The sequence below is a fragment of the Corythoichthys intestinalis genome, chromosome 9, assembly GCF_030265065.1.
Source record: "Corythoichthys intestinalis isolate RoL2023-P3 chromosome 9, ASM3026506v1, whole genome shotgun sequence".
NCBI classification, from domain to species: domain Eukaryota; kingdom Metazoa; phylum Chordata; class Actinopteri; order Syngnathiformes; family Syngnathidae; genus Corythoichthys; species Corythoichthys intestinalis.
This window is the reverse complement of record NC_080403.1, coordinates 43,418,283-43,439,332: the sequence shown is the minus strand read 5'-3', so window position 1 is coordinate 43,439,332 and position 21,050 is coordinate 43,418,283. Positions and strand designations below refer to the sequence as shown.

Below are 21,050 nucleotides of genomic sequence, written 5' to 3'. Positions count from 1 at the left end.
ACTGAAAGCTCAACAAATACACTAGATGGCAATATTTAGTCACAATATACAAAGTCACATTTATCCTTTAAGAATTACAAGTCTTTCTATCCGTGGATCCCTCTCACAGAAAGAATGTTAATAATGTAAATGCCATCTTGAGGATTTATTGTCATAATAAACAAATAAAGTACTTATGTTCTGTATTTTGAATGTACAGTATATATTCGTCCGAGTTTTATTCATTTTTTCTTAATGCATTGCCAAAATGTATATGATCGGGAAAAATTATCGGGAATGATTGGAATTGAATTGGGAGCAAAAAAAACCCCAATTGGATTGGGAAATATCTGGATCGGCAGATACTCAAACTAAAACGATCGGGATTGGATCGGGAGCAAAAAAACATGATCGGAACAACCCTAGTAATTGCAATAGTGTGATACCGTGAAACTGGTATATTTTGGCTTAAGGTTATCATACTATCAGAATCTCATACGGGCACATGCTTAATCAAGAGTAATGCAAAAATATATTTTATGACACCAAATATCTGGTGACTTGTGGTCGAGCAAAAATAAATATCTGAGTAGTGATACTTTTGCAATTTAATATTGTATCCGGATACCACATTTCAATATTGATTCTTGGATATTTTTTGATAATTCTGACAACCCTACGAAAGACCGGTAAGAATGCATAAATAAGCGGCACTGGACTATAAACCGTTGAGTTCACAGCAGATGAAAAAAAATAATGGCTTCCAGTCCAAAAATTACAGTAAACCACAATTTATTTGCCAGGAAGATTCTTCGAAAGAAAGAAAAAGGACTTCTGTTCTTTCATCCAAAATGTTACAAGGTGCTATGATAATTGACTACAATCCTCAATGTGGTATGCAGCACATGATGGTGATGGGAAGCTTGGACCACCTCAACGTAGTCCGGATCATCGGTATCTGTCCTGGCGCTAACCTGCAACTCATCAGCCAGCTCGACAACCAAGGCTCCCTGCTGGAACATGTCAGGAACAACAAGAACAAACTTAGTCCTCAGAGGCTCCTCAACTGGTGTGTGCAAATCGCTAAGGTAATATGGCTTAACTGAGTAGCACTTCTCTATGAAACATCACTGTAGCCCATTGACTGTATACATCTCTACACAGGGGATGTGTTACCTAGAAGACAACAGGATGGTCCACAGGAACCTGGCTGCTAGAAATGTGCTGTTGAAGAATAACTACACCGCTCAGATCACCGACTATGGCATTGCTGATCTACTGTACCCCGATGACAAGAAGTACTTTTACAATGAAGTCAAGGTTTGTATACAGGTTGAAACATTGTCAAGTGAAGGTGACTGGATCAATTGTGCGTTCAAATACTTTAATATGCTTTTAGACACCGATCAAGTGGATGGCCCTTGAGAGCATCCTGTTTCGCAGATACACTCATCAAAGCGATGTGTGGAGTTATGGTGAGTTGTGTTTCATCGCCATTTGTTTATGTGTAGAGGGTTAATGCAAAACACTGTGTAGTGCGCAGTGAAAGCGTCTGCCAATGTTAAACTTAAAAAAAAAAAAAAAAAGTTGGGGTGCATTTGCTTGTGATTTTTGAATACTCCTGAATTTTAGCTTTGTGCATGAAAGATCACAAAAGGTTAAATATTTTGATATTTCATAGACTTCACTATAAGTTGATGGGAAACGTGGTGCGGGGCCACTCCAGAGGGGGCCTATTTTCAAAAACTTAAAAAAGTATTTTTCAAACCGAAGCCGCTACCGACCTAAAACCAAAACAGGCACCTCCCTTAGTTAATATTTGAGTCTTCATGAGCAGCAGCATCGAAAAATTCCAAGTCGTTCCCTTGTAAAATCCCGATTAAATATTTTTTATGTAAATATACCGAAACTTAAAATGGTTATAAAATTCTCAGATTTTACATTAGTTTCACAAAAATCACCAAATGCAGAGATAATCACCTCTATTTACAGAATCAATAGCAATATTTAACGTATCATAATTAACACATCAAGGTTTTGCCTGAAATAGCAACTTCATTTTTTTTTTATTTAGTGCAAATTTGATATGTTTTTATCAGCTAATAAATCACTCAATTTTCACATTACTAACTTAATACTTGAGGGAAACATGCAGAATCATCTTAATTTTACTCAAAAAAAGCAAATTTTGCATTATATTCAATACACAATATACTTTATACAATCAAGTATACAATCAAGTCCTATTTAGGTTGAATTCCGATGTCACTATTGCCTCAGCACGTCTTGCCGGCTATCTGGCCCTGGTAGTTTTTAGATTGAAATGTTTCATAAAATAAAACATGTAAATGCCGAATATTTTTTTGTACGGACGCAGAAATGTCTAAATTACTAATATTTTGCCAAAAAACGGGCAGATGGCTGAAAATTTCCTGATTATTTGAATGTAAATTTACGCTGTTGTGTATGAATATGGCCATCACAAAACAAAGAGCTTTTGAATGTGAATTGTAAATAAATGCGTAAATCTCGGAATTTCTGTAGATATGAACGTAAAACAGTCCAGATTATTGGTTAAAAGCAAAAAAAAAAAAAGGGCAGTCATCATTAATTTTATGTAAATATTTCAAGCTTAAGTTACGCTAATTTTTTTCATTCATTTAATTTTTTTCACGTTTCAAAGTGCATGCATGGTGATATTTTACTTAATAATTACCTTAAATCATCGGCCAAATTACTCTTGAGACACTCCTGCCTGCCTGTATGCACTAAAACGTTCGTCCTGTTTCCACCTAAATCCGGCGTTATAGCGCAGCGCGTGTTTGAGTTTATCGCAGTGAAAGCTCCCAGGACGCTCTGTCTGGCCAGGCCCCCTACGGGAAGCCGTGGCACAATGTCTGTTGGAGCTGTCTCGTCAATTGATAGTGAAGTCTATCTATTTCTAATCCGGTGGTAGGTGAGATGGCCTTAATCATCTGTCAAATTGAAAACATGAAAAAATGGCCACTCTAAAGCTATCATAGAGAGTGTCAAAAAATGAATTCATGAATTTAATTCATGTTAAACTCAGGGGGGAACAAATTTAAATTGCATTTTAGTGTTGATCTGGTCATATGTTCTATTGTGATTCAACTGGTGAAAACGTAATATTGTATACCGTAAATATTGAATATTGGGAGCAACCCTGTGCCTTTTGATTTCACGTTACATCTTCAAGTGTTCTTTGTTTTGTTAGGTGTAACAATATGGGAGATGATGTCACATGGCATGGAGCCCTACTCAAACATGCGCCCGCAAGAAGTTCCCGATCTGCTGGAAAAAGGGGAGCGACTCTCCCAGCCCCCTATCTGCACAATTGACGTGTACATGGTCATGGTCAAGTGTGAGTACATTATTGATTCTGCAGCCGAATCAATATCGTGTAGCATTGAATTTTGTTGAATTCAGTGAAATATGACAATAACAAACTACTTCTAGGCTGGATGATCGACGAGAACGTCCGTCCTACATTTAAGGAGCTCGCCAATGAATTTACCAGAATGGCAAGAGATCCTCCTCGCTACCTGGTGATAAAGGTTCGATAACATATTGCGTCGAAAGACTTGGGAAACAGGCGCTGTGTAAATATTTAATTCACATGTCAATGTATTTACTTTCAACAGGAGGACTGCAGCCAGACTGATGGGCCCGCAGATGAATTTACCCAACGTAGTGCAGACCTTGAAGACTTGGAGGATCTTGACTTTGAGCTGGAGGAGCAAGGGAAGGAACTATCAATGGAGGACCTTTACACGGGATCGCACTACCTATCTCCCACTAAGTCTCGGAGCCTGGGTGGCCTCTCCAGGCTGGATTCTCACAGAGTAAATACTTGCTTTTTATTATAATCTTACATTACAATGTACTGTATTCAGTGATCTAAAAATACTTCTTTCTATTAAGGTGGTTTTGAGTTCACCCGGTGGTGCTGGTTATCTGCCAATGACATCAGGTGTAGAAAACCCAGCACAGGTATGATCATTTATGTTTCTCATAATGCATATACTCTCATCCCTAAGCTACTCATTAAAAGCTATTTAAATTGGCATTGTTCGCAACATTACAGGTTCCCTGGCAGCCACGTTCTCGACTCAACTCTGCTCGGACTGTGTCCGAGAGTTCTGAGGGATGCGGTACTGCCACCGAATTGGAGCTGATCGAGGACTCATCCCTGGCTGGGAGCCCGAAGCGTAGGCGTCAGCGGCAGGACAGCGCCTACGTGTCCCAGAGAGATAGCTTGTCTGGTGGGCCGCCTGAGACTCCATCTCCAGAGATGGATGAAGAGGACCAAAACGGTTATGTGCTGCCCGGAGACAGCCCGGAGAGAGGTGATATATCTGCTACTATTAGCGTAGTAACATTTCTGACACAATGGTGAACGATTGTACTGTAACAATAAATCATTCTGGGTCAATATACAATAGGTATGAGTTAAGCACAATCGAAAAGAAATCGATCAAAATGTCAATCAGTGTTGACATATTTAAACTATGCCGTTTTGTTGAAGAGAATGCTTTTTGTTTAAATATTTGAAACTTTTCAACAACAAAATTGTGCAAAAACATCAAAATTGCTTTGTATCAGTGTTGTTTTTAGCCGCCCTTTTCATTTTTGTTTTAGTCTTACTCTTTTGGACGAAAATATTTATTAGTCATATGTTAGTCATTTCAAAATGTGTTCGCCACAGTCTACTTTTCATTGACGAAAACTGATTTCATCTAATTGTAGTCGACAATTACTCAAAATGTTTTCGTCTGTAAAATTCAAGAAAAGTTTGGTCCAAAAATAAATAAAAAAATGAATAAACAACAATTTCGAATAAAGACTGACAGACGAGCACATATTGTAGCGTCTACAAGGACAACGCTAACTTAATGATGATAATACACACTCAGCTAGATAACAGTACAGTGATCCCTCGCTACTTCGCGCTTCAAACTTTGTGCCCTGAGTCCATCGCGGATTTTTTTTTTCAACTAAAAAAAAAATGCAGATGAGCTCTCCCGAGCCAATCACGTAGTCTCACTCACTCTCCCTTCCCTCCTTCCCCCTGCTCTTTGTTGTTGGCAGTGCAATGGAGTTGCTTATTAATTTTAACGATGATTGACAGACGTTTAATGTTTGATCTTGCCAGAGAAGCGAACTTCAAAGAGCCGCATGCGTCAATCAGCGTTTGACTTGTTAAACAGTTGTCGTGGCAACTCATTGTGTGTAAGTGAGCAGCTTGAGTGGATTTGAGTGGACTCAATCAATGAAGCATATAATAAAGCCAAGCATTTTTCTGCTGTATTCTTGTTTGAAAATAATCCGGTGGAAAAGTAACATGTTTAAAACTTATTATATTTACACCAAAAAAAAAAAAAAAAATATATATATATATATATATATATATATTTTTTTAAATGTTATATTAAATATTATTACATATTAAATGTTAAATTAATATTAGAGCTGTCAAAATTATAGCGTTAACGGGCGTTAATTAATTTTTTAAATCAATCACGTTAAAATATTTGACGTAATTAACGCAGATGCCCCGCTCAGACAGATTTAAATGACGGCACAGTGAAACGCTCACTTGTTAATTGTGTTTTATGGAGTTTTGCCGCCCTCTGCTGGCGCTTGGGTGCGACTGATTTTATAGGCTTTAGCACCCATGAGCATTGTGTAAGTAATTATTGACATCAACAATGGCGGGCTACTAGTTTATTTTTTTGATTGAAAATTTTACAAATTTCATTAAAACGAAAACATTAAGAGGGGTTTTAAGATAAAATTTCTATAACTTGTACTAACATTTATCTTTTTTAGAACTACAAGTCTTTCTATACATGGATCGCTTTAACAGAATGTTAATGGCAATGCCATCTTGTTGATTTATTGTTATGATAAAAAAATACAGTGCATATGTACAGTATGTTGAATGTATATATCCGTCTTGTGTCTTATCTTTCCATTCCAACAATAATTTACAGAAAAATATGGCATATTTTATAGATGGTTTGAATTGCGATTAATTGTGATTAATTACGATTAATTAATTAATTTTTAAGCTGTAATTAACTCGATTAAAATCTAACCTTAATCGTTTGACAGCTCTAATTATTTTTGGGGAAAAAAATATGTCTTGTATGTATCTCTTTCCAATGCTAAATCTGAATAAATACACTGAGCACTCACACACACAAAAAATATATATATGGGGGAAGGGGGGGGCACTACTTTAACTTATCACGGCACGCGAAAAATGAGGGATCACTGTACATTATTTTCAAATAATTATACCTACCTGAACGCTACGAACAATTAAAAAAAAAAAAAAGGTGTACGCTTGTCACACTGACATTTATGCTTATGCTAATGCAAACACGAATGCTATGCTAATGCTACGAGCTAAATTTAGTGTGTGATGATCTCTCAGAACAGACACATTTGTCTCGTCAGGTTAGACATGTTTTTAGCTCGTCATCCTTCGTCGATGAAATGTTTTCGTTCTCGTCATCGTTGACGAAAACAACAAGGCTTTGTATATTTGATGGCTTAGAGTGTCCGCTAATATATTGTTACCTCTTTTTTCCCAGAAAACCTACTGTGTCCGTCTCGAGTCATTCCTGGCAGGATGGGCAAGTCGCACTCGTCTGGGCTTTTGTACAACCTGAAAGATGACCAATACGAGTACATGAACAAGCAGACAGAGCTCTTACCCAGAGTCAACAGCCACCTCAAAGACAACGGCCAAAGGCCCAAAACCAAGAAGAAGCGAACGTCTTCCCTCTCATCGCAGGTGATGGTGAGCTCAGGCAACGTCATGCCGTTCGGGAACAATCGAAGCTCAGAACAGCTTGGTTCTGCTGAAGAAGTCAAATATGAATACATGGATATTAGGTGTAGTGAAAAGGACGAAGACCCTCCAGCACACGATCCACCTACTCCTCCCATCAGTGTAGGGCTGACAGAGGAAAAAAAGAAGGATGCAGAAGTAGAGTATGTGGAAGACAGTAATTACCATTACACCAACAGACAGCCAAAGCTGAGGCAAGCCCTTCGGGAAAACAAGGAACTAAAGATCCAGGATCCGGACGAAGGTGAGGCTTATGAGTACGAGGACATGGACTGCTTCACTGCCCCGAAGCCTGCAGAAGCAGGGCAGTACCAGAACATGCAAAGAGGAGGCAAGGGAGAGTCAACTGTCCCCACGGGTCGTCAATTGGGCTTTGACCCGTACGTAAAAGTGCGAGCCGGAGTTGAGGTCGGCGATCCCATAAACGGAGACAGATCCTTTGACAATCCCGACTACTGGCACAGCAGGATTTTCCACAAGCCCAAAGCAGTGCCTACATGAAGAAGGCTCATCTGCTCCTTGCATATATTGATTCATGAAGGACTAAAAAGAACAAAACATCAAAAGCTAAAATATTGCCCTCTTACACTGACATAAGAAATATTAAGCCAACGGTGTCCAGTCCACTTTAACTTTGAAGACTGGCAGTGATCATTCACTGCCAAACTTCTCAGTTCAAATGGATTAAATGTCTATCACTGTCGATGGAAACCAATGTGTTAAAAGCTATTCACTACTGTATTCAGGATTTCCCCAATGGGATTTTGCAAATATATGAGCACTGAAAGGAAATAGAACACAAAACGAGCTATATACAGTATTTTTGTTTACAATTTGAAATTAAAAAATGTTTTTCTTTGTATATTTTCTACCTAAAATAAAACGTTTTTGAATTGTTATCTGAATCACGTTGAATGATTTTTAAACTACACACTCCATTTGGTGCAATACAGAAAGTACTACAGTAAAAATACACACTCACCCACACACACAAAAAGATGCTAGTATTAACCCTTTCAGAGACGGTGATTACTACAGTGAACAGCTATTTAAAGGTTGACACTTAAAACCTTTAAGCAAGTGACTATTTTTGGTCGTTTAAAAAAAACATATTAACGATTATTGTTATTATATTGATTTTCTAAATATTAATCATGATGACATGTTTTTTATATCTATAATTTTAACTACATTTATGATTTAATACAATGTTGATTAATCTAAATTATGAAATTTAAAAGAATAAAAACAAATACACACTGGTTGCGGCCCCAAGTAACACTCTAAAGTTGTTTGGGTTTGTTGTCTCCTAGTGTGGCTTGTCCCTGTGATTACTCATTGATTTCACCTGTTGTGCCGAGTCCTTGTGTGTTGACCAATCCACTGCCTCTTGTGTCACCCACCTGTGCCTCATTGTCTGGTTACCCCATGTCTGTATTTAAAGTGCCTATGACAGCAAAAAACATGTTTATTTTATATTTTCCACGGTATTTTATGCTCCTGAATGAAATGGACAACTTGGATGTGTGTGGAAGCGTTCGATATATTTATTTAGTTTTTTTAATCCCGCCCATGAAAATGAGCGACTTCCTATTTTGACGATGTTTTGCTAATGTGACGTCAGCGGAATAGTCATCTTCAGTATATAGCCAATACTATAGTATGCAGAACGACTGCGGATTCAGCTTGTTTTGCGGAATAATTCGTTTATTTTTCACATCACACCAGCCAAACGGCTGCAGAAAAATGTTGCTGCACCAGGGAGTTTCAAAAGGTTCCCATTCACCGATGGATATTGGCCAAAACAAGCCCTACTACTGTGGCACCATTGGACTTACGAGGAAGTGATTGAACATTGTGTTTTGTATTACGTCAAATACTGGGATCATTTTAATACATAGGTGGCTTAGATTTTGTGGCTGACATGCTTCTTGTTCACTTGGCTTGTCGCACATCACCCTGCCGGGATAGCACTATATTAGGTTTCTTGCCCTCTTCTTCTGCCCGGTGTTCTGTCAAATTTTCCACCCGATCAGAAATTGCAACTTTGTGTTAAAAATGGCTGAGAATACAGCGATTACAAAGTAAACACTACAAACTTTCTTTAGATAAAGGACTATTTACTTACGTTTGATCATGGATGGGCATGTAGAAAAGCTCACTGCCAGACACATTCTGTCATGTTAGCTGCACAACAACTGCAGCCGCTCTCCTGTGACTCTCTCGCTGTTTACATCTTCGCCGTGTAGTAAAGCATTATTTTGCCATATTCGTGTTGACCATTCGGCAGCATTGCGCTTCTCCGATGTCGGCCGGTTTGTTCGGCGGTCATTGTCCAGCTGCTTCCCCGCTAACGAGCCCTCTGCCCTCAGCAGGGAAACGACGAGCTCTAACTTACTCGTCGCCGGGCGAGTTGCCGATCGGCGAAGACAATCGACAACCCCGCCGCCGTGTGAAATGATCTGGGCTAGTTATGTGTGATTTTCCGTTTCGAAGACTTTGAAACATCATTCGGTTCGGGTTAGCGTGTCGTCTAGATGTCACGCCTCTTGGTTTGGTTTACATTCTCTGAAGCCGGCAGGGAAATGACAAAAGCCTGACTAACTACGGCGGCATAAAATATCGTTCGGGAGGTGTGACAGTAAGGGTGAAGTTGACATTTTTGACCATTATGGAGTAATTTTGCCATGTCGTACTGAATAAATGCATTTTTATTATTTCACATTCCATTTAGCTCAAGACTCTTATTTGTCATGACCATACCATTTATTTAGCTATTGGGGAAAAATACTTGGATATCGTCGCATTTTCCTCATTCTGAATAATTTCCCCTCAATGGGCTGAATAGTAAAACAGATGAAACCATTCTCCCGCTGACGTCATTCACCTGTTGGGGACGCTAGAGCCCTATAATGGTAGGCGTGGCTAACCGGCGGATTAAAAGACTAATTTCTCGTCATCTGCGCTTTGACAAATTGTTGTTTACAGTCGAATCGTCTGAAAATATGATTCTTATTCACATAACAATGCTATTTAAGACTTTTTTTTCCTCCTGTTGTAAGCACTTTAAGTCCCCCATGTGCTGTCTGTTCCTCTTGCGTTATTTTCTATTTGTACGTCCAAGCCCTCGTGTTCAGATTCCTGTAAAAAGTAAGTTTTGATACCTTTTCATTTGATCCCCTGGTCTTTTGTTTGGTTTGGTAACTGTTAGTAAAGCATTTTGAGTTCCCACACACCCTGCCTTGCCTTGCCTTTTGTTTTCCCTGCGATTTGGGTCCACCTCATCTTTGAAACCCTGACAAAAGTAGGGTTGGGAACCTCTGGCATGAAGCCGATTCGATATGTATGTAGATACACAGGTTACGATTCGATTAAAAAACGAGACATTTTTAAGGCCGAGCGATTCGATACGATTCGATACAGTTTATGAACGATACGGTTTGATACAGAGTGAAAATGATACGATAGTAAACATTTGTTGTGTGTGTTCGTACAGTATTTTAAACATATAAAAAACACCATATTTCTAATAGCAAAATTAAACAACAAAATTTCATACCAATGTTATGTTTTATTTTTTTATGAAAAAATAAAATAAGGCTTACTATATGATCAGTGTTGTTAATCTTACTGAAAAAAAGTAATTAATTATAGTTACAAATTACTTCTCCCAAAAAGTAATTGCGTTAGTAACTCAATTACCTGAATGTAAGAGTAATTAGTTACTTGGCAAAGTAATTGGTGATAATTACTTTTTTTTTTGCCCTCAAAAAAAAAAAAAAAAACATTGGCCACGCTATGTGAAGTTTTTTGTGAAGGTTTTTGGTACAATTGGCCCGAGCCCAATTCTTTACCCTAATTTACCCTTTACCCTGAATCAACTGTTAAAAGTTGTTAAAATTGCTTACATTATTGCATTAGTTCCCTTCTCTCTACTTTCGACATATGAAAGTTTTAAAACGGTTTCATCATTTAAAGATAGATTCAAGTCAAGATTTTGCCGATTTAGAAGTATTTTAGATAAAAAGTTACTTAGGTTCGCTAGGAAGGCTCTCTACAACAGAGCCGTCCTAAAAAGTCTACTGCTTTAAGATGGCGGCTGTCTACTAACGCATTTAGTGCCATGTCTGTCATTTTGCATCTAGTTATATCTATATACAGTACTAGTGATATCTACCATGTCTACCATATCTACCATAACATGCGGGCGTAGTTTGTAGGCTAGCGGCTACAACATGTATTATTGGAGCTACCTAGCATCGCGTTTGCTCGGCGTCACAACTTTCTTGCCTTCTCCCCACTCCTGCTCTGCTCTGTCGTCTCGGTGAGTCCGTCTCCCTCAGACTTTTCGACCAATATAGTAACGCATAGTAACGCATGCCTTTCCGTCCTCAGTAACGGTAACGGTGTTGCCAAGATGAGAAAAGTAATTAATTAGATTACCCACTACTGAAAAAAATAACGCCGTTAGTAACGCCGTTATATTGTAACGCCGTTATTAACAACACTGTTCATGTTTAAGTAGACTGCGTTTCGTGGAAACAAAATCTTCAGAGGATCGTGCTTCCCTTTTCACCATTTTAGTGGGTTATTTTTCAGGGTTAAAAACTCACGATCTCTGTACCACTTCACACTAGCTATTTCCCATGCGAACAGATCTGGCTGCCTTCATCACTTCAAAGTCCGACTTTTGTTTTCCTGGGTGATTTGAAAATCAATCGCTGCAGGTCGCTGGCGTTGGTGCTCAAACGGTCCATTGTTTTAGCATGTTGCTTCGTTGCCACTACTTGCTTCGTTTTGGGCTGTGAAGAAAACGCTACGGAGCGTGCGTTACAGTGGTTTTGTTAGCTCTCGCGTTGTTATGACACGCCCGTGACGATCGGGTAATGACGGCGACTAGTAGCGGCTCTGCCGAAATGCATGGGAAGTTGAGGCAACTACAAGTCCACGACTGTGAGTTGTGCTTGTCCATATTATATCATGCGTGCGTTCTCAATCTAAGTGCGCTGTGTGTTGAATGACACAAGCGCATGTAAAGTAAAAGCTAAATTATTATCCTATTATGCAATGCATTGAGCTAGGCATTAGAAGCCGATTCTTGTGCTCGCGATAGCCGAATTCTATCTCTACTATCGGTTCATTGAATATTTAATGGCTAATTACTGTCAAATGGTAACTTTACTATCGATACAGCTGTATCTCTCACCTGTAAAACCGGATATCCGGTCGTATCGGTTTATTGTTCTCAAGCTTAGACAAAAGTAGATTTTTCTTTTTTTCATAGTAAACTTGTTGAATGCCACTCATGATGATTGACACTAAATTAATTTATACCAGGAACACTGGCTATAAAATTTCATGTTTCAAAGCCATTGACAGGGCTACAGTTGTATTTTACTACTGTAAGTAGGTTATAAAATAGTGTATTCTTCATTAATAACTTTAGACAAAACAAGATGGAGACCCCAGTACACAACAGTTTGGCAATCCTCTTTAAAAATACCATTTATCAAGAATTAATGTATTTATTGTCAATGGGAAAGTAGCACAAGTGATGCAATCTAACCTTTTAAGGGACAGTTAGATACAGTATTGTGTTCAGTTTAACGTTTCAAAAATTTATCAGCATTTTTTTCATGCCATATATCTATAGAGTGTACTGTAGATCAGGGCCGGAGTGGGAATCACTTTCATCCTGGGAATTTCATGCCTTAGACAGGCCTACTTTATATGATTTAAAATATGGATGTCCCGCTCATGTATTTTTGCACCCAAGTCTGAGTAACCTGATTTTGAGAATCTGCCGATAAAAAGTCCCGATCCGATACCGAGAAAAAAACAACAACAACAAAAAAAACATTTGAACAAAAGTTTCAAACCTTTTACAGTACGGTATTTCCTCGTCTTCTTTTTCTGGGAGAGTTGCAGAGGATAAAACGTGTATATTTTTGTTTCTTTTGGAAATGCCATTGTATTTCTGGATTATTTTGTTACTTTTTAGCTGAATACAAAAATATATAAGTGTATTGCCCAAAACAGTGCGTTCCCTTGTGCACTGCCCGGCAGCTAACTAACATTGAATTTCCTCCAATAAAACACAAGGCTTGGCATTTTCTTGTTTTTACAGAATATGAAGTAATTTAAGTTTGTAAAACTGTAACAAAGAAACATGCACGCATACAAATACCATGTAGACGCCACACTTCACTTGAGCTAGCTAGCTATAAGTATAGTTGAGCTTCCATACAGCAGGACTGATTAACAAATTTCATTCATATAGCTTTTCCCCTTAAACAATAAATGGAAAAATACTGACATAAAACTTCCAAGGTAGAAACGTAACAGAACACTCTTTTTTCTTTTTTTACAAAGCATTCTGATCAATTCAAGTCAATTTTATGGCACTTTAAAGACACCACGTAATTGATATTATTTTTAATTTTCACTCACTGAACATTGCAATCCTACCTCCCTGCTCAGCACCTGCGGTGTTCTCATCATGGCTGTTGCTTGCTGCTGCATGTCCCTTGTGAGGTGATACAAGCCAAAGTGTCATGTCGCTTCCTGTTTTATTTTGAAGGCTTTGCCCTCTTCGTAGTCGAGTACTTGCCCTTCCTCTTGTCACCTAATCACCTATTGTTTCCACCTGTTCCCCATTACCTTGTGTGTATATAATGCCCTATTTTCCCTTGGCTTGTGCAGAAGTGTCTTTTTTTTTTTTTTCCCAGGTCAGTCATGTCAGTCTCTCGCCATAGCCTATCATAGTTATCCTGCATATTATCCTCCATTTGGAGCACTTCGTGTTTGAACCTTTTTGAACCTAGCTATCTTGACTTTTTCCTCCATTTGGAGCGTTTTGTGTTTTTGCCTTTCCTCCCTTTTGGAGTTCTTTTTGTTTGAACTTTTTTATCATGCCAGCAGAAGAACCTTAGTTTTCATGAATAAACTTTATTGCCTGTACTCCGCAACTGAGTCCGTCTCGTCACCACAGTTATATGTTGTTGTTGTACCACACTGTTTGCAAAGTTGCTTTTTATTTGCCATCTTCCCTTACACTTACATTGTAATCCTCTGTCGTTCGAGGGCGCGAGCTCGTATTAAAAAAAATGCTTTTTTTTTTTTCGACTCCACACTTGCTCTTTTAATTAATGATCCAGCACAGCATGAGCTAGTAGCACATTTGGCTCAATACGGACTCCGATTAGCGGGTGGAGCTGCATGTTTTTAACCTGCACACGTCAGGATGCGTCTGAAAAAAATTCTAGTATAAATGTATTTTATATTTTTTTTAAAGACAGCCCACAGGGACGGCAGTAACAGCATTAAGTAACACCCACTGTCATCTATAAATACCAAAGAAAATTATAATGGTTCTAATGTGGCAGTCGTATTTTGTGTGGTGTACCTGAACGCACTGCGGGACAGACGGCAGAGTGAGAGAGTGCAATTCAGATAACACTTTAACATCCTTTTGTTGCGGGCAGTTGGCGTGTTGTGTTGCACAAGTTCTGAAATGATTAAAATCTTGACGAAGCTGGCGATCTCTTTGGCGATGGTTGTCACCCTTACTTATAAAGACTGGCAAACGAAGGTCGGAGGAGTATTGTCAGGCAGTTCACGGACTCGCACCACACGCTAATGTTATTCCATTGGTAAGCCTCACTTTTTGTTTCACCACCTCCTTTAACATTCTTGGAACCCATATTCATTTCTCTCACAAGAAAATCCGCCCTGTGTGCGTCTCGCGGGAAAACAATGAAATTGCAACGCTGTCCTAAATCGTCGTATTTTGAGCATTTCGTCGGATGTAGAAACAAATGGCGAGTCAAATTTTACATCGGATGTCGAAAAAATCTTGTGTTGAAGCGATCGTACAATAGGGCAAATAAGTATTTAGTCGACCGCCAATTGTGCAAGTTCTCTTACTTGAAAATATTAGAGAGGCCTGCAATTGTCAACATGGGTAAACCTCAACCATGAGAGACAGAATGTGGAAAAAAAACAGATACAAAATCACATTGTTTGATTTTTAAAGAATTTATTTGCAAATCATGGTGGAAAATAAGGATTTGGTCAATACCAAAAGTTCATCTCAATACTTTGTTATGTACCCTTTGTTGGCAATAACGGAGGCCAAGCGTTTTCTGTAACTTTTCACTCTTCGCTTGGTGTAAAGAAATCAACTGTGGGAGCAATTATTAGAAAATGGAAGACATACAAGACCACTGATAATCTCCCTCGATCTGGGGCTCCATGCAAGATCTCACCCCGTGGCGTCAAAATGATAACAAGAACGGTGAGCAAAAATCCCAGAACCACGCGGGGGGACCTAGTGAATGACCTACAGAGAGCTAGGACCACAGTAACAAAATCTACTATCAGTAACACAATGCACTGCCAGGGACTCAAATCCTGCACGGCCAGACGTGTCCCCCTGCTGAAGCCAGTACACGTCCAGGCCTGTCTGCGGTACGCTAGAGAGCATTTGGATGATCCAGAAGAGGACTGGGAGAATGTGTTATGGTCAGACGAAACCAAAATAGAACTTTTTGGTAAAAAAACAGGTTCTCGTGTTTGGAGGAGAAAGAATACTCAATTGCACCATACCCATTGTGAAGCATGGGGGTGGAAACATCATGTTTTGGGGCTGTTTTTCTGCAAAGGGACCAGGACGACTGATCTATGTAAAGGAAAGAATGAATGGGGCCATGTATCGAGAGATTTTGAGTGAAAATCTCCTTCCATCAGCAAGGGCTTTGAAGATGAGATGTGACTGGGTCTTTCAGCATGACAATGATCCCAAACGTACAGCCAGGGCAACAAAGGAGCGGCTTCATAAGAAGCATTTCAAGGTCCTGGAGTGGCCTAGCCAGTCTCCAGATCTCAACCCCATAGAAAATCTGTGGAAGGAGTTGAAAGTCCGTGTTGCCCAACGACAGCCCCAAAACATCACTGCTCTAGAGGAGATCTGCATGGAGGAATGGGCCAAAATACCAGCAACAGTGTGTGAAAAGCCTGTGAAGAGTTACAGAAAACATTTGGCCTCCGTTATTGCCAACAAAGGGTACATAACAAAGTATTGAGATGAACTTTTGGTATTGACCAAATACTTATTTTCCACCATGATTTGCATATAAATTCTTTAAAAATCAAACAATGTGATTTTCTGTTTTTTTTTTTCCACATTCTGTCTCTCATGGTTGAGGTTTACCCATGTTGACAATTACAGGCCTCTCTAATATTTTCAAGTGGGAGAACTTGCACAATTAGTGGTTGACTAAATACTTATTTGCCCCACTGTATGTCGAGGTACCACTATAGACCCTACTCACATGACGTCACAACCACGCCCCCGCGCCATATTGTCCGTCAACTCGTCGTGTTGATGCATTACTGCTACGTAAATTCCTCCTATTATGGCGTGTTTTTCTGCTCGTTAACATTAATAATCAAAATGGTGAAGGTGTGTGTGGCGGTCGGTTGCAATAACAGAGAAGATAGACGGAGAGACTTGAAGTTCTACCGTATTCCGAGAGACCCGGAGAGGAGAGCGAGATGGGCTGCTGCAATTCGACGAGAAAACTGGGCTCCAAACGACTACCACAGATTATGTAGTAGTCATTTTATATCTGGTAAGATGCATTTATTATATACTTAGAGGGTTTTGGGCTGACAACCACAATTAAGATCATTGCTAGGCTAATCGCCGACAACATACCGTTTCAAATTCAAGATACTTATTTCTTCCACCATCTTTATTTTTTGAATAATATTTAGCTGGTAACAAGTGAAAGAAGCTGGCCTCGTCTACGGATCATCGGTTAAACAGGGGTGTCCAAACTTTTTGCAAATGGGGCCAGATTTGGTGTGGTAAAAATGTGGGGGGCTATCTGGGCTGATTTACGTAGAACAATACATTTAAAGAAATTTTAGCAAGCCCTTCTGTGTGTCACATTTGCTTTATTATTATTATTTTTAATTAATAATTTCAACAATCTCGCCTTTGTGTCATTCTCTTTCGACCCTCGGGCTCTTGCAAAATACTGCTGCTGTGAAATTAAATTAGCTTCAAGTTGCTTTAATTTCTCTTTGCGTATCTTCCGCGACTGTGTCTTAGCAAATGAGGCAGACACAGTTGTGTATTTTATTGAAGAAACTGTCCAATATGCACCTATCCTTGACGCGTCGCAGTCAACTTTTTTTTTTTATTGATTGTCGCCATTTTAGAAAATTGGACGTAAAGGGTCACACGGGGTAATGTTGCTTAGAGTGCTGCTCTTAAAGTTTTTCAAAGTTTCTTGAGAATAGGCTGAGTTTCTGTGGACAAGATAGTTGTAGATATCAGGGTAGCAGATGTCAGGCAGAGACGGCGAAGACAGCGGGTCGAAAAACATCGATTTAGGCATCAAATATGGATCTGGCGAATGGATAAACTGAAGCTTTTCCACATAACGCCTTTTATGCAACGCATCTAATGAGTTTACAGCGTCAGATAACACCGGGGCTTCCATGAATTGCTCTATAAATTGCACGACTAATTGAAACCATTGAGAATAGGGCTAAACAATGACGGACAATATGGCGGCCGGATACAGCGACACGTCATTTTGTGAAGTTGGTGAGTAGGGTCTATACTGTAGTTTTAAAATTGTGTAAAACCCGGACCGGATTCCCCTTCTGGCCAGCCGGCCCATCAGGATTTCTCCTGATTAGCAACTCCGGGCCTGCTGTAGATAGCATAAAATTATTAGAGCAATTGCATTTATTGGTATGACTATGTACCAACTCTCCTCACCAAAATAATCCACCCATTTTCAGTACCTTTTTATCTTGTTGAAGGTTGCACTGTAATGGAGCTGACAGCAGCCGATACCAGGCGAAAGGCATATGACATCTTGATCTGGTTGTCAATTAGTAGTAAATGAATATAATGTGATGTACTACTACCATTATTAAAATATCAGCAACTTTTGAAATCAAATCATTGCACAGGCCCCCACCAAAAATTATCCAGCCCAAAACCACTGAATGTGCAAAAGCAGAAAGTGAATGCACAGCAGACAACATAAAACAAGCGACGCTTGCAAGTTGCAGGAGAGGTGAAGAGAAGGACGCGCCTGAAGCTTTTTAGTACAGAAATGTGAGTACATAACATATGGTGAGTATTTAAGCGGTTGAAACCGTAAATAATCTTAAATGTTCATTTATATTCTTATCAGTAAAGTCTACATTTAGACAATTCACTTGTTTAAGGACTCGGGAAATAGGAGAATCTTCTCAGCTGTATAGATTATGATGAAAAATTGCAATCTTTGCAGTTCACAGATGTATAAGTCTGCCTCAGACCTAAAAATGACTACATCTTAAAGAAAAGAAAAACATACTTGATGCTTAAAATCCAGTTGTCAGTCTCCCTAGTTTATTATTTTTAAGGTTTTGAACCTTACTTGAACACATACAGTATCTATATGGTTATGTTAAAAATTTGATGTTTTTAAAAGCAATTTTGATCAGCATATTTTGTGCATTGTTCCAAACATAACTGCGTGGCATCTCTATAATCACGAAAAGCAAACTTCAAATATAAAACCGTGTGGTTAAAACGGTAATAATTTCAAACGCAACAAAATCATATCAGAAGAAAAATGACGTAGTCTTCCATAGGAATATTGGCTTGATGTATTTTAACAGATAAACGGAACATTTTCATTCACGTTTCCTCGGAAATGTTCAACTTAAGTTTCGATTCGCAAAAAAAAAAGAAGAAGCAGCATTTTTCGACCAATCGCATGCGCCGTTTGACAGCGAATCAACCAATCAGCTGTTGGTGATGGAAACTGCGGAAGCGCAGGGAGTCCATTGTGGCTTCTCAACGTGTTTTTCTTAATACTGTGGAACCAAAATGGCTCCTTACAGTGGTGGGAGGAACTTATTTGTCGAAAACGAGACCTAAGGAAATGCAAAACAATGTCATGCCTGGTGGAAAGCTTCGGGCACATAATACGGCGAGGAATCGGACACATTCGTGTTGTAAACATCGCTCCATAAACAAGGTATGAACATGTTTTGTCGCCAATCTCACTTACTGTGTACACATTTATTACAGACCGTAGCAGTCTGTAAAATATTAACGCATTGTCCACTTTGATGGGACATTTATTATCACTTTATATTGGGTATTCCCCTGTTTCTGCTGACTGAGAACAAACGTACTTACAGTATGTAATCAAGTAAAGAAAACAGGAAAAACCAATTGTCTTTTCTGATCATATACATACTGCATTGGAGTAGACTAACATTCAATTTAGGACTACCATTTTTATAAGATGGGACATACATTTTGTCGACCCAGTCTTTTTAAAAATTCTATTTCTATAATGAATAGGTCAATTCACTGCTTTCTTCTTTTATCTTGCTAAAAAGGTGAACCCTTTCAGGAACAGTGGTCACTACAGAGGACAGCTAATCAAAGTTGACATTAAAAGACATACAACTCTTTATACAGCAAGTCACTGTTTTGGTGATTAAAAAAAACTTAAAAAAAAATATTATTTTTATAATTATAAACAAATTTATACAATGAAAACTAAGTTATTGAAATTGAATAAATAAAAGCAGAAATACACACCGATTACGGGCCCAAGTAACACTCTAAAGTTGATTTATTTTTTCATAATACCTAATTCATTGCATGCTATTGATGGTGACAGACGTCCAATTTTTTTTAAACCAGGAAGACAGGCTGTGAATGCTCATCTTCAGTGCCATTGGCGGCGCTAGACGTCCAATCCATCCCAGTCGAAATGGATTTGGCGTCCAACTCAGTCAATGGCAGCCAGTGAGTTGAAAGAGTGCTCCGTAAGAGTTAAAAATAAATAAATAAATAAATAAAATCAGAATTTGTGCACACAGGTTTAAAGGAATTGAACAAATAGAAAAACTGCATTTTAGGGGGTACTGTAGTCCTAATTGTTATTTTAGAAAAATGTTTCCAAGCATTCTTTCCGCTTAGTTTATTTTTTTTCTGTTTGGTTTACAAGTCAAGACAAATCTACTCCAAAACTGCATGTTATAGTACAGGGGTTGGTCAAAATAATGGAAACACCTAACATTTTAGTATCATAATCATTGAACATACAGTAATTGTTAAATAGTGGCATGAGGAACATTCTAATGAAGTTGAGCATCTTGTATGGCCAGCACAATCCCCAGACCTCAACATTATTGAGCATTTATGGACAGTTTTAGAGATTCAATTAAGACGTCGATTTGCACTGCCGTCATCTCTAAAAGAGTTAGAAGGTATTCTAACTGAAGAATGGCTTGTAATTCCTTTGAAAATAACAAGGTGCATTACTCAATACCTCAGTGAAGGTTGTAATTGCCACAAAAGGCAGACATACACCGTATTTAATTAGTTTTTGTCAAATGTGCCCCGATCCTAGAATCACCCAATAACACAATAGTATGAGAGTTGACAATACTTCATTATGGGCCCCTGCCAGTCAAGAAACATTACAACAAACCCTTTCTCCTACCCTCAGGATGTCTCAGTGGGAGAGGCTGGTGCAGCTGCCTGCTGCGTTCAGTCAGCAGTTGCATGACTTGTATGACAGGGAAGCACTCCCCATGGATGTTCGCCATTACCTGTCTGCGTGGATAGAATCACAACAGTGGTAACAACTTCGACTCATACTGTACCAGAATTGTTCTATTGAGAGAGTTGAGACTAAATGGATCACATCCAAGTATTCACACTTAAATTGCAAATTCCATCCATCCATACGTACATACATACATACGTTAAAGTATAACGATGCTTTTACATGGTCTCTTTACTAGATGGCAGGAAACATTGAATTTACCCTGTTTTCTATATCTATCTTTTGATCATGCGTGTCCTTTTAGGCAGCGGGCTGCGAGCGACTACGACTTGGCCATGGTCTTATTCCAAGTCCTGCTAGAGAATCTGGATATCCAGTACAGTCGCTTTGTACAAGAGGATTCCTTCTTGATGCAGCACAACTTTCGGCGATATAAACAGAACTTTCAGGTTTGGACTGGATGTTTGAAAAATCAAGGGACAATTAATTCTGTTGTGGTTCTGACAACAATTGTTCAATATAAACATCTAATGCTGTTGAACTAATGAATGACTAAATGACGTGTATTGCTTTTGCGTCCTGACTGA

At 38.8% G+C, this 21,050-nt stretch overlaps 2 protein-coding genes across 5 annotated transcripts in view; both read left to right on the top strand.

Moving 5' to 3' along the window:
- LOC130921643 (receptor tyrosine-protein kinase erbB-3-like) overlaps positions 1-7,897 on the top strand; it is a 71,319-nt gene extending 63,422 nt beyond the window's left edge. Inside the window, exons 21-29 of the mRNA XM_057845764.1 lie at positions 882-1,067; positions 1,144-1,299; positions 1,379-1,454; positions 3,215-3,361; positions 3,457-3,554; positions 3,642-3,842; positions 3,922-3,990; positions 4,085-4,346; positions 6,600-7,897. Of these exons, the coding sequence (XP_057701747.1) occupies positions 882-1,067; positions 1,144-1,299; positions 1,379-1,454; positions 3,215-3,361; positions 3,457-3,554; positions 3,642-3,842; positions 3,922-3,990; positions 4,085-4,346; positions 6,600-7,360 (1,956 nt within the window). The 3' untranslated portion in view covers positions 7,361-7,897. The remainder of the gene's footprint in view (positions 1-881; positions 1,068-1,143; positions 1,300-1,378; positions 1,455-3,214; positions 3,362-3,456; positions 3,555-3,641; positions 3,843-3,921; positions 3,991-4,084; positions 4,347-6,599) is intronic.
- Positions 7,898-17,903: 10,006 nt separating this feature from the next.
- Positions 17,904-21,050, top strand: part of stat2 (signal transducer and activator of transcription 2) — a 36,330-nt gene continuing 33,183 nt past the window's right edge. Inside the window, exons 1-4 of one of the 4 annotated variants that reach the window (XM_057845215.1) lie at positions 18,678-18,912; positions 19,593-19,697; positions 20,404-20,535; positions 20,768-20,912. In XM_057845215.1, coding sequence (XP_057701198.1) covers positions 19,663-19,697; positions 20,404-20,535; positions 20,768-20,912 — 312 coding nt within the window. In that variant the 5' untranslated portion in view covers positions 18,678-18,912; positions 19,593-19,662. Of the gene's footprint in view, positions 18,018-18,677; positions 18,913-19,592; positions 19,698-20,403; positions 20,536-20,767; positions 20,913-21,050 lie in introns of those variants that run through there. The other 3 variants (XM_057845216.1, XM_057845218.1, XM_057845217.1) reach the window with 3 other exon arrangements.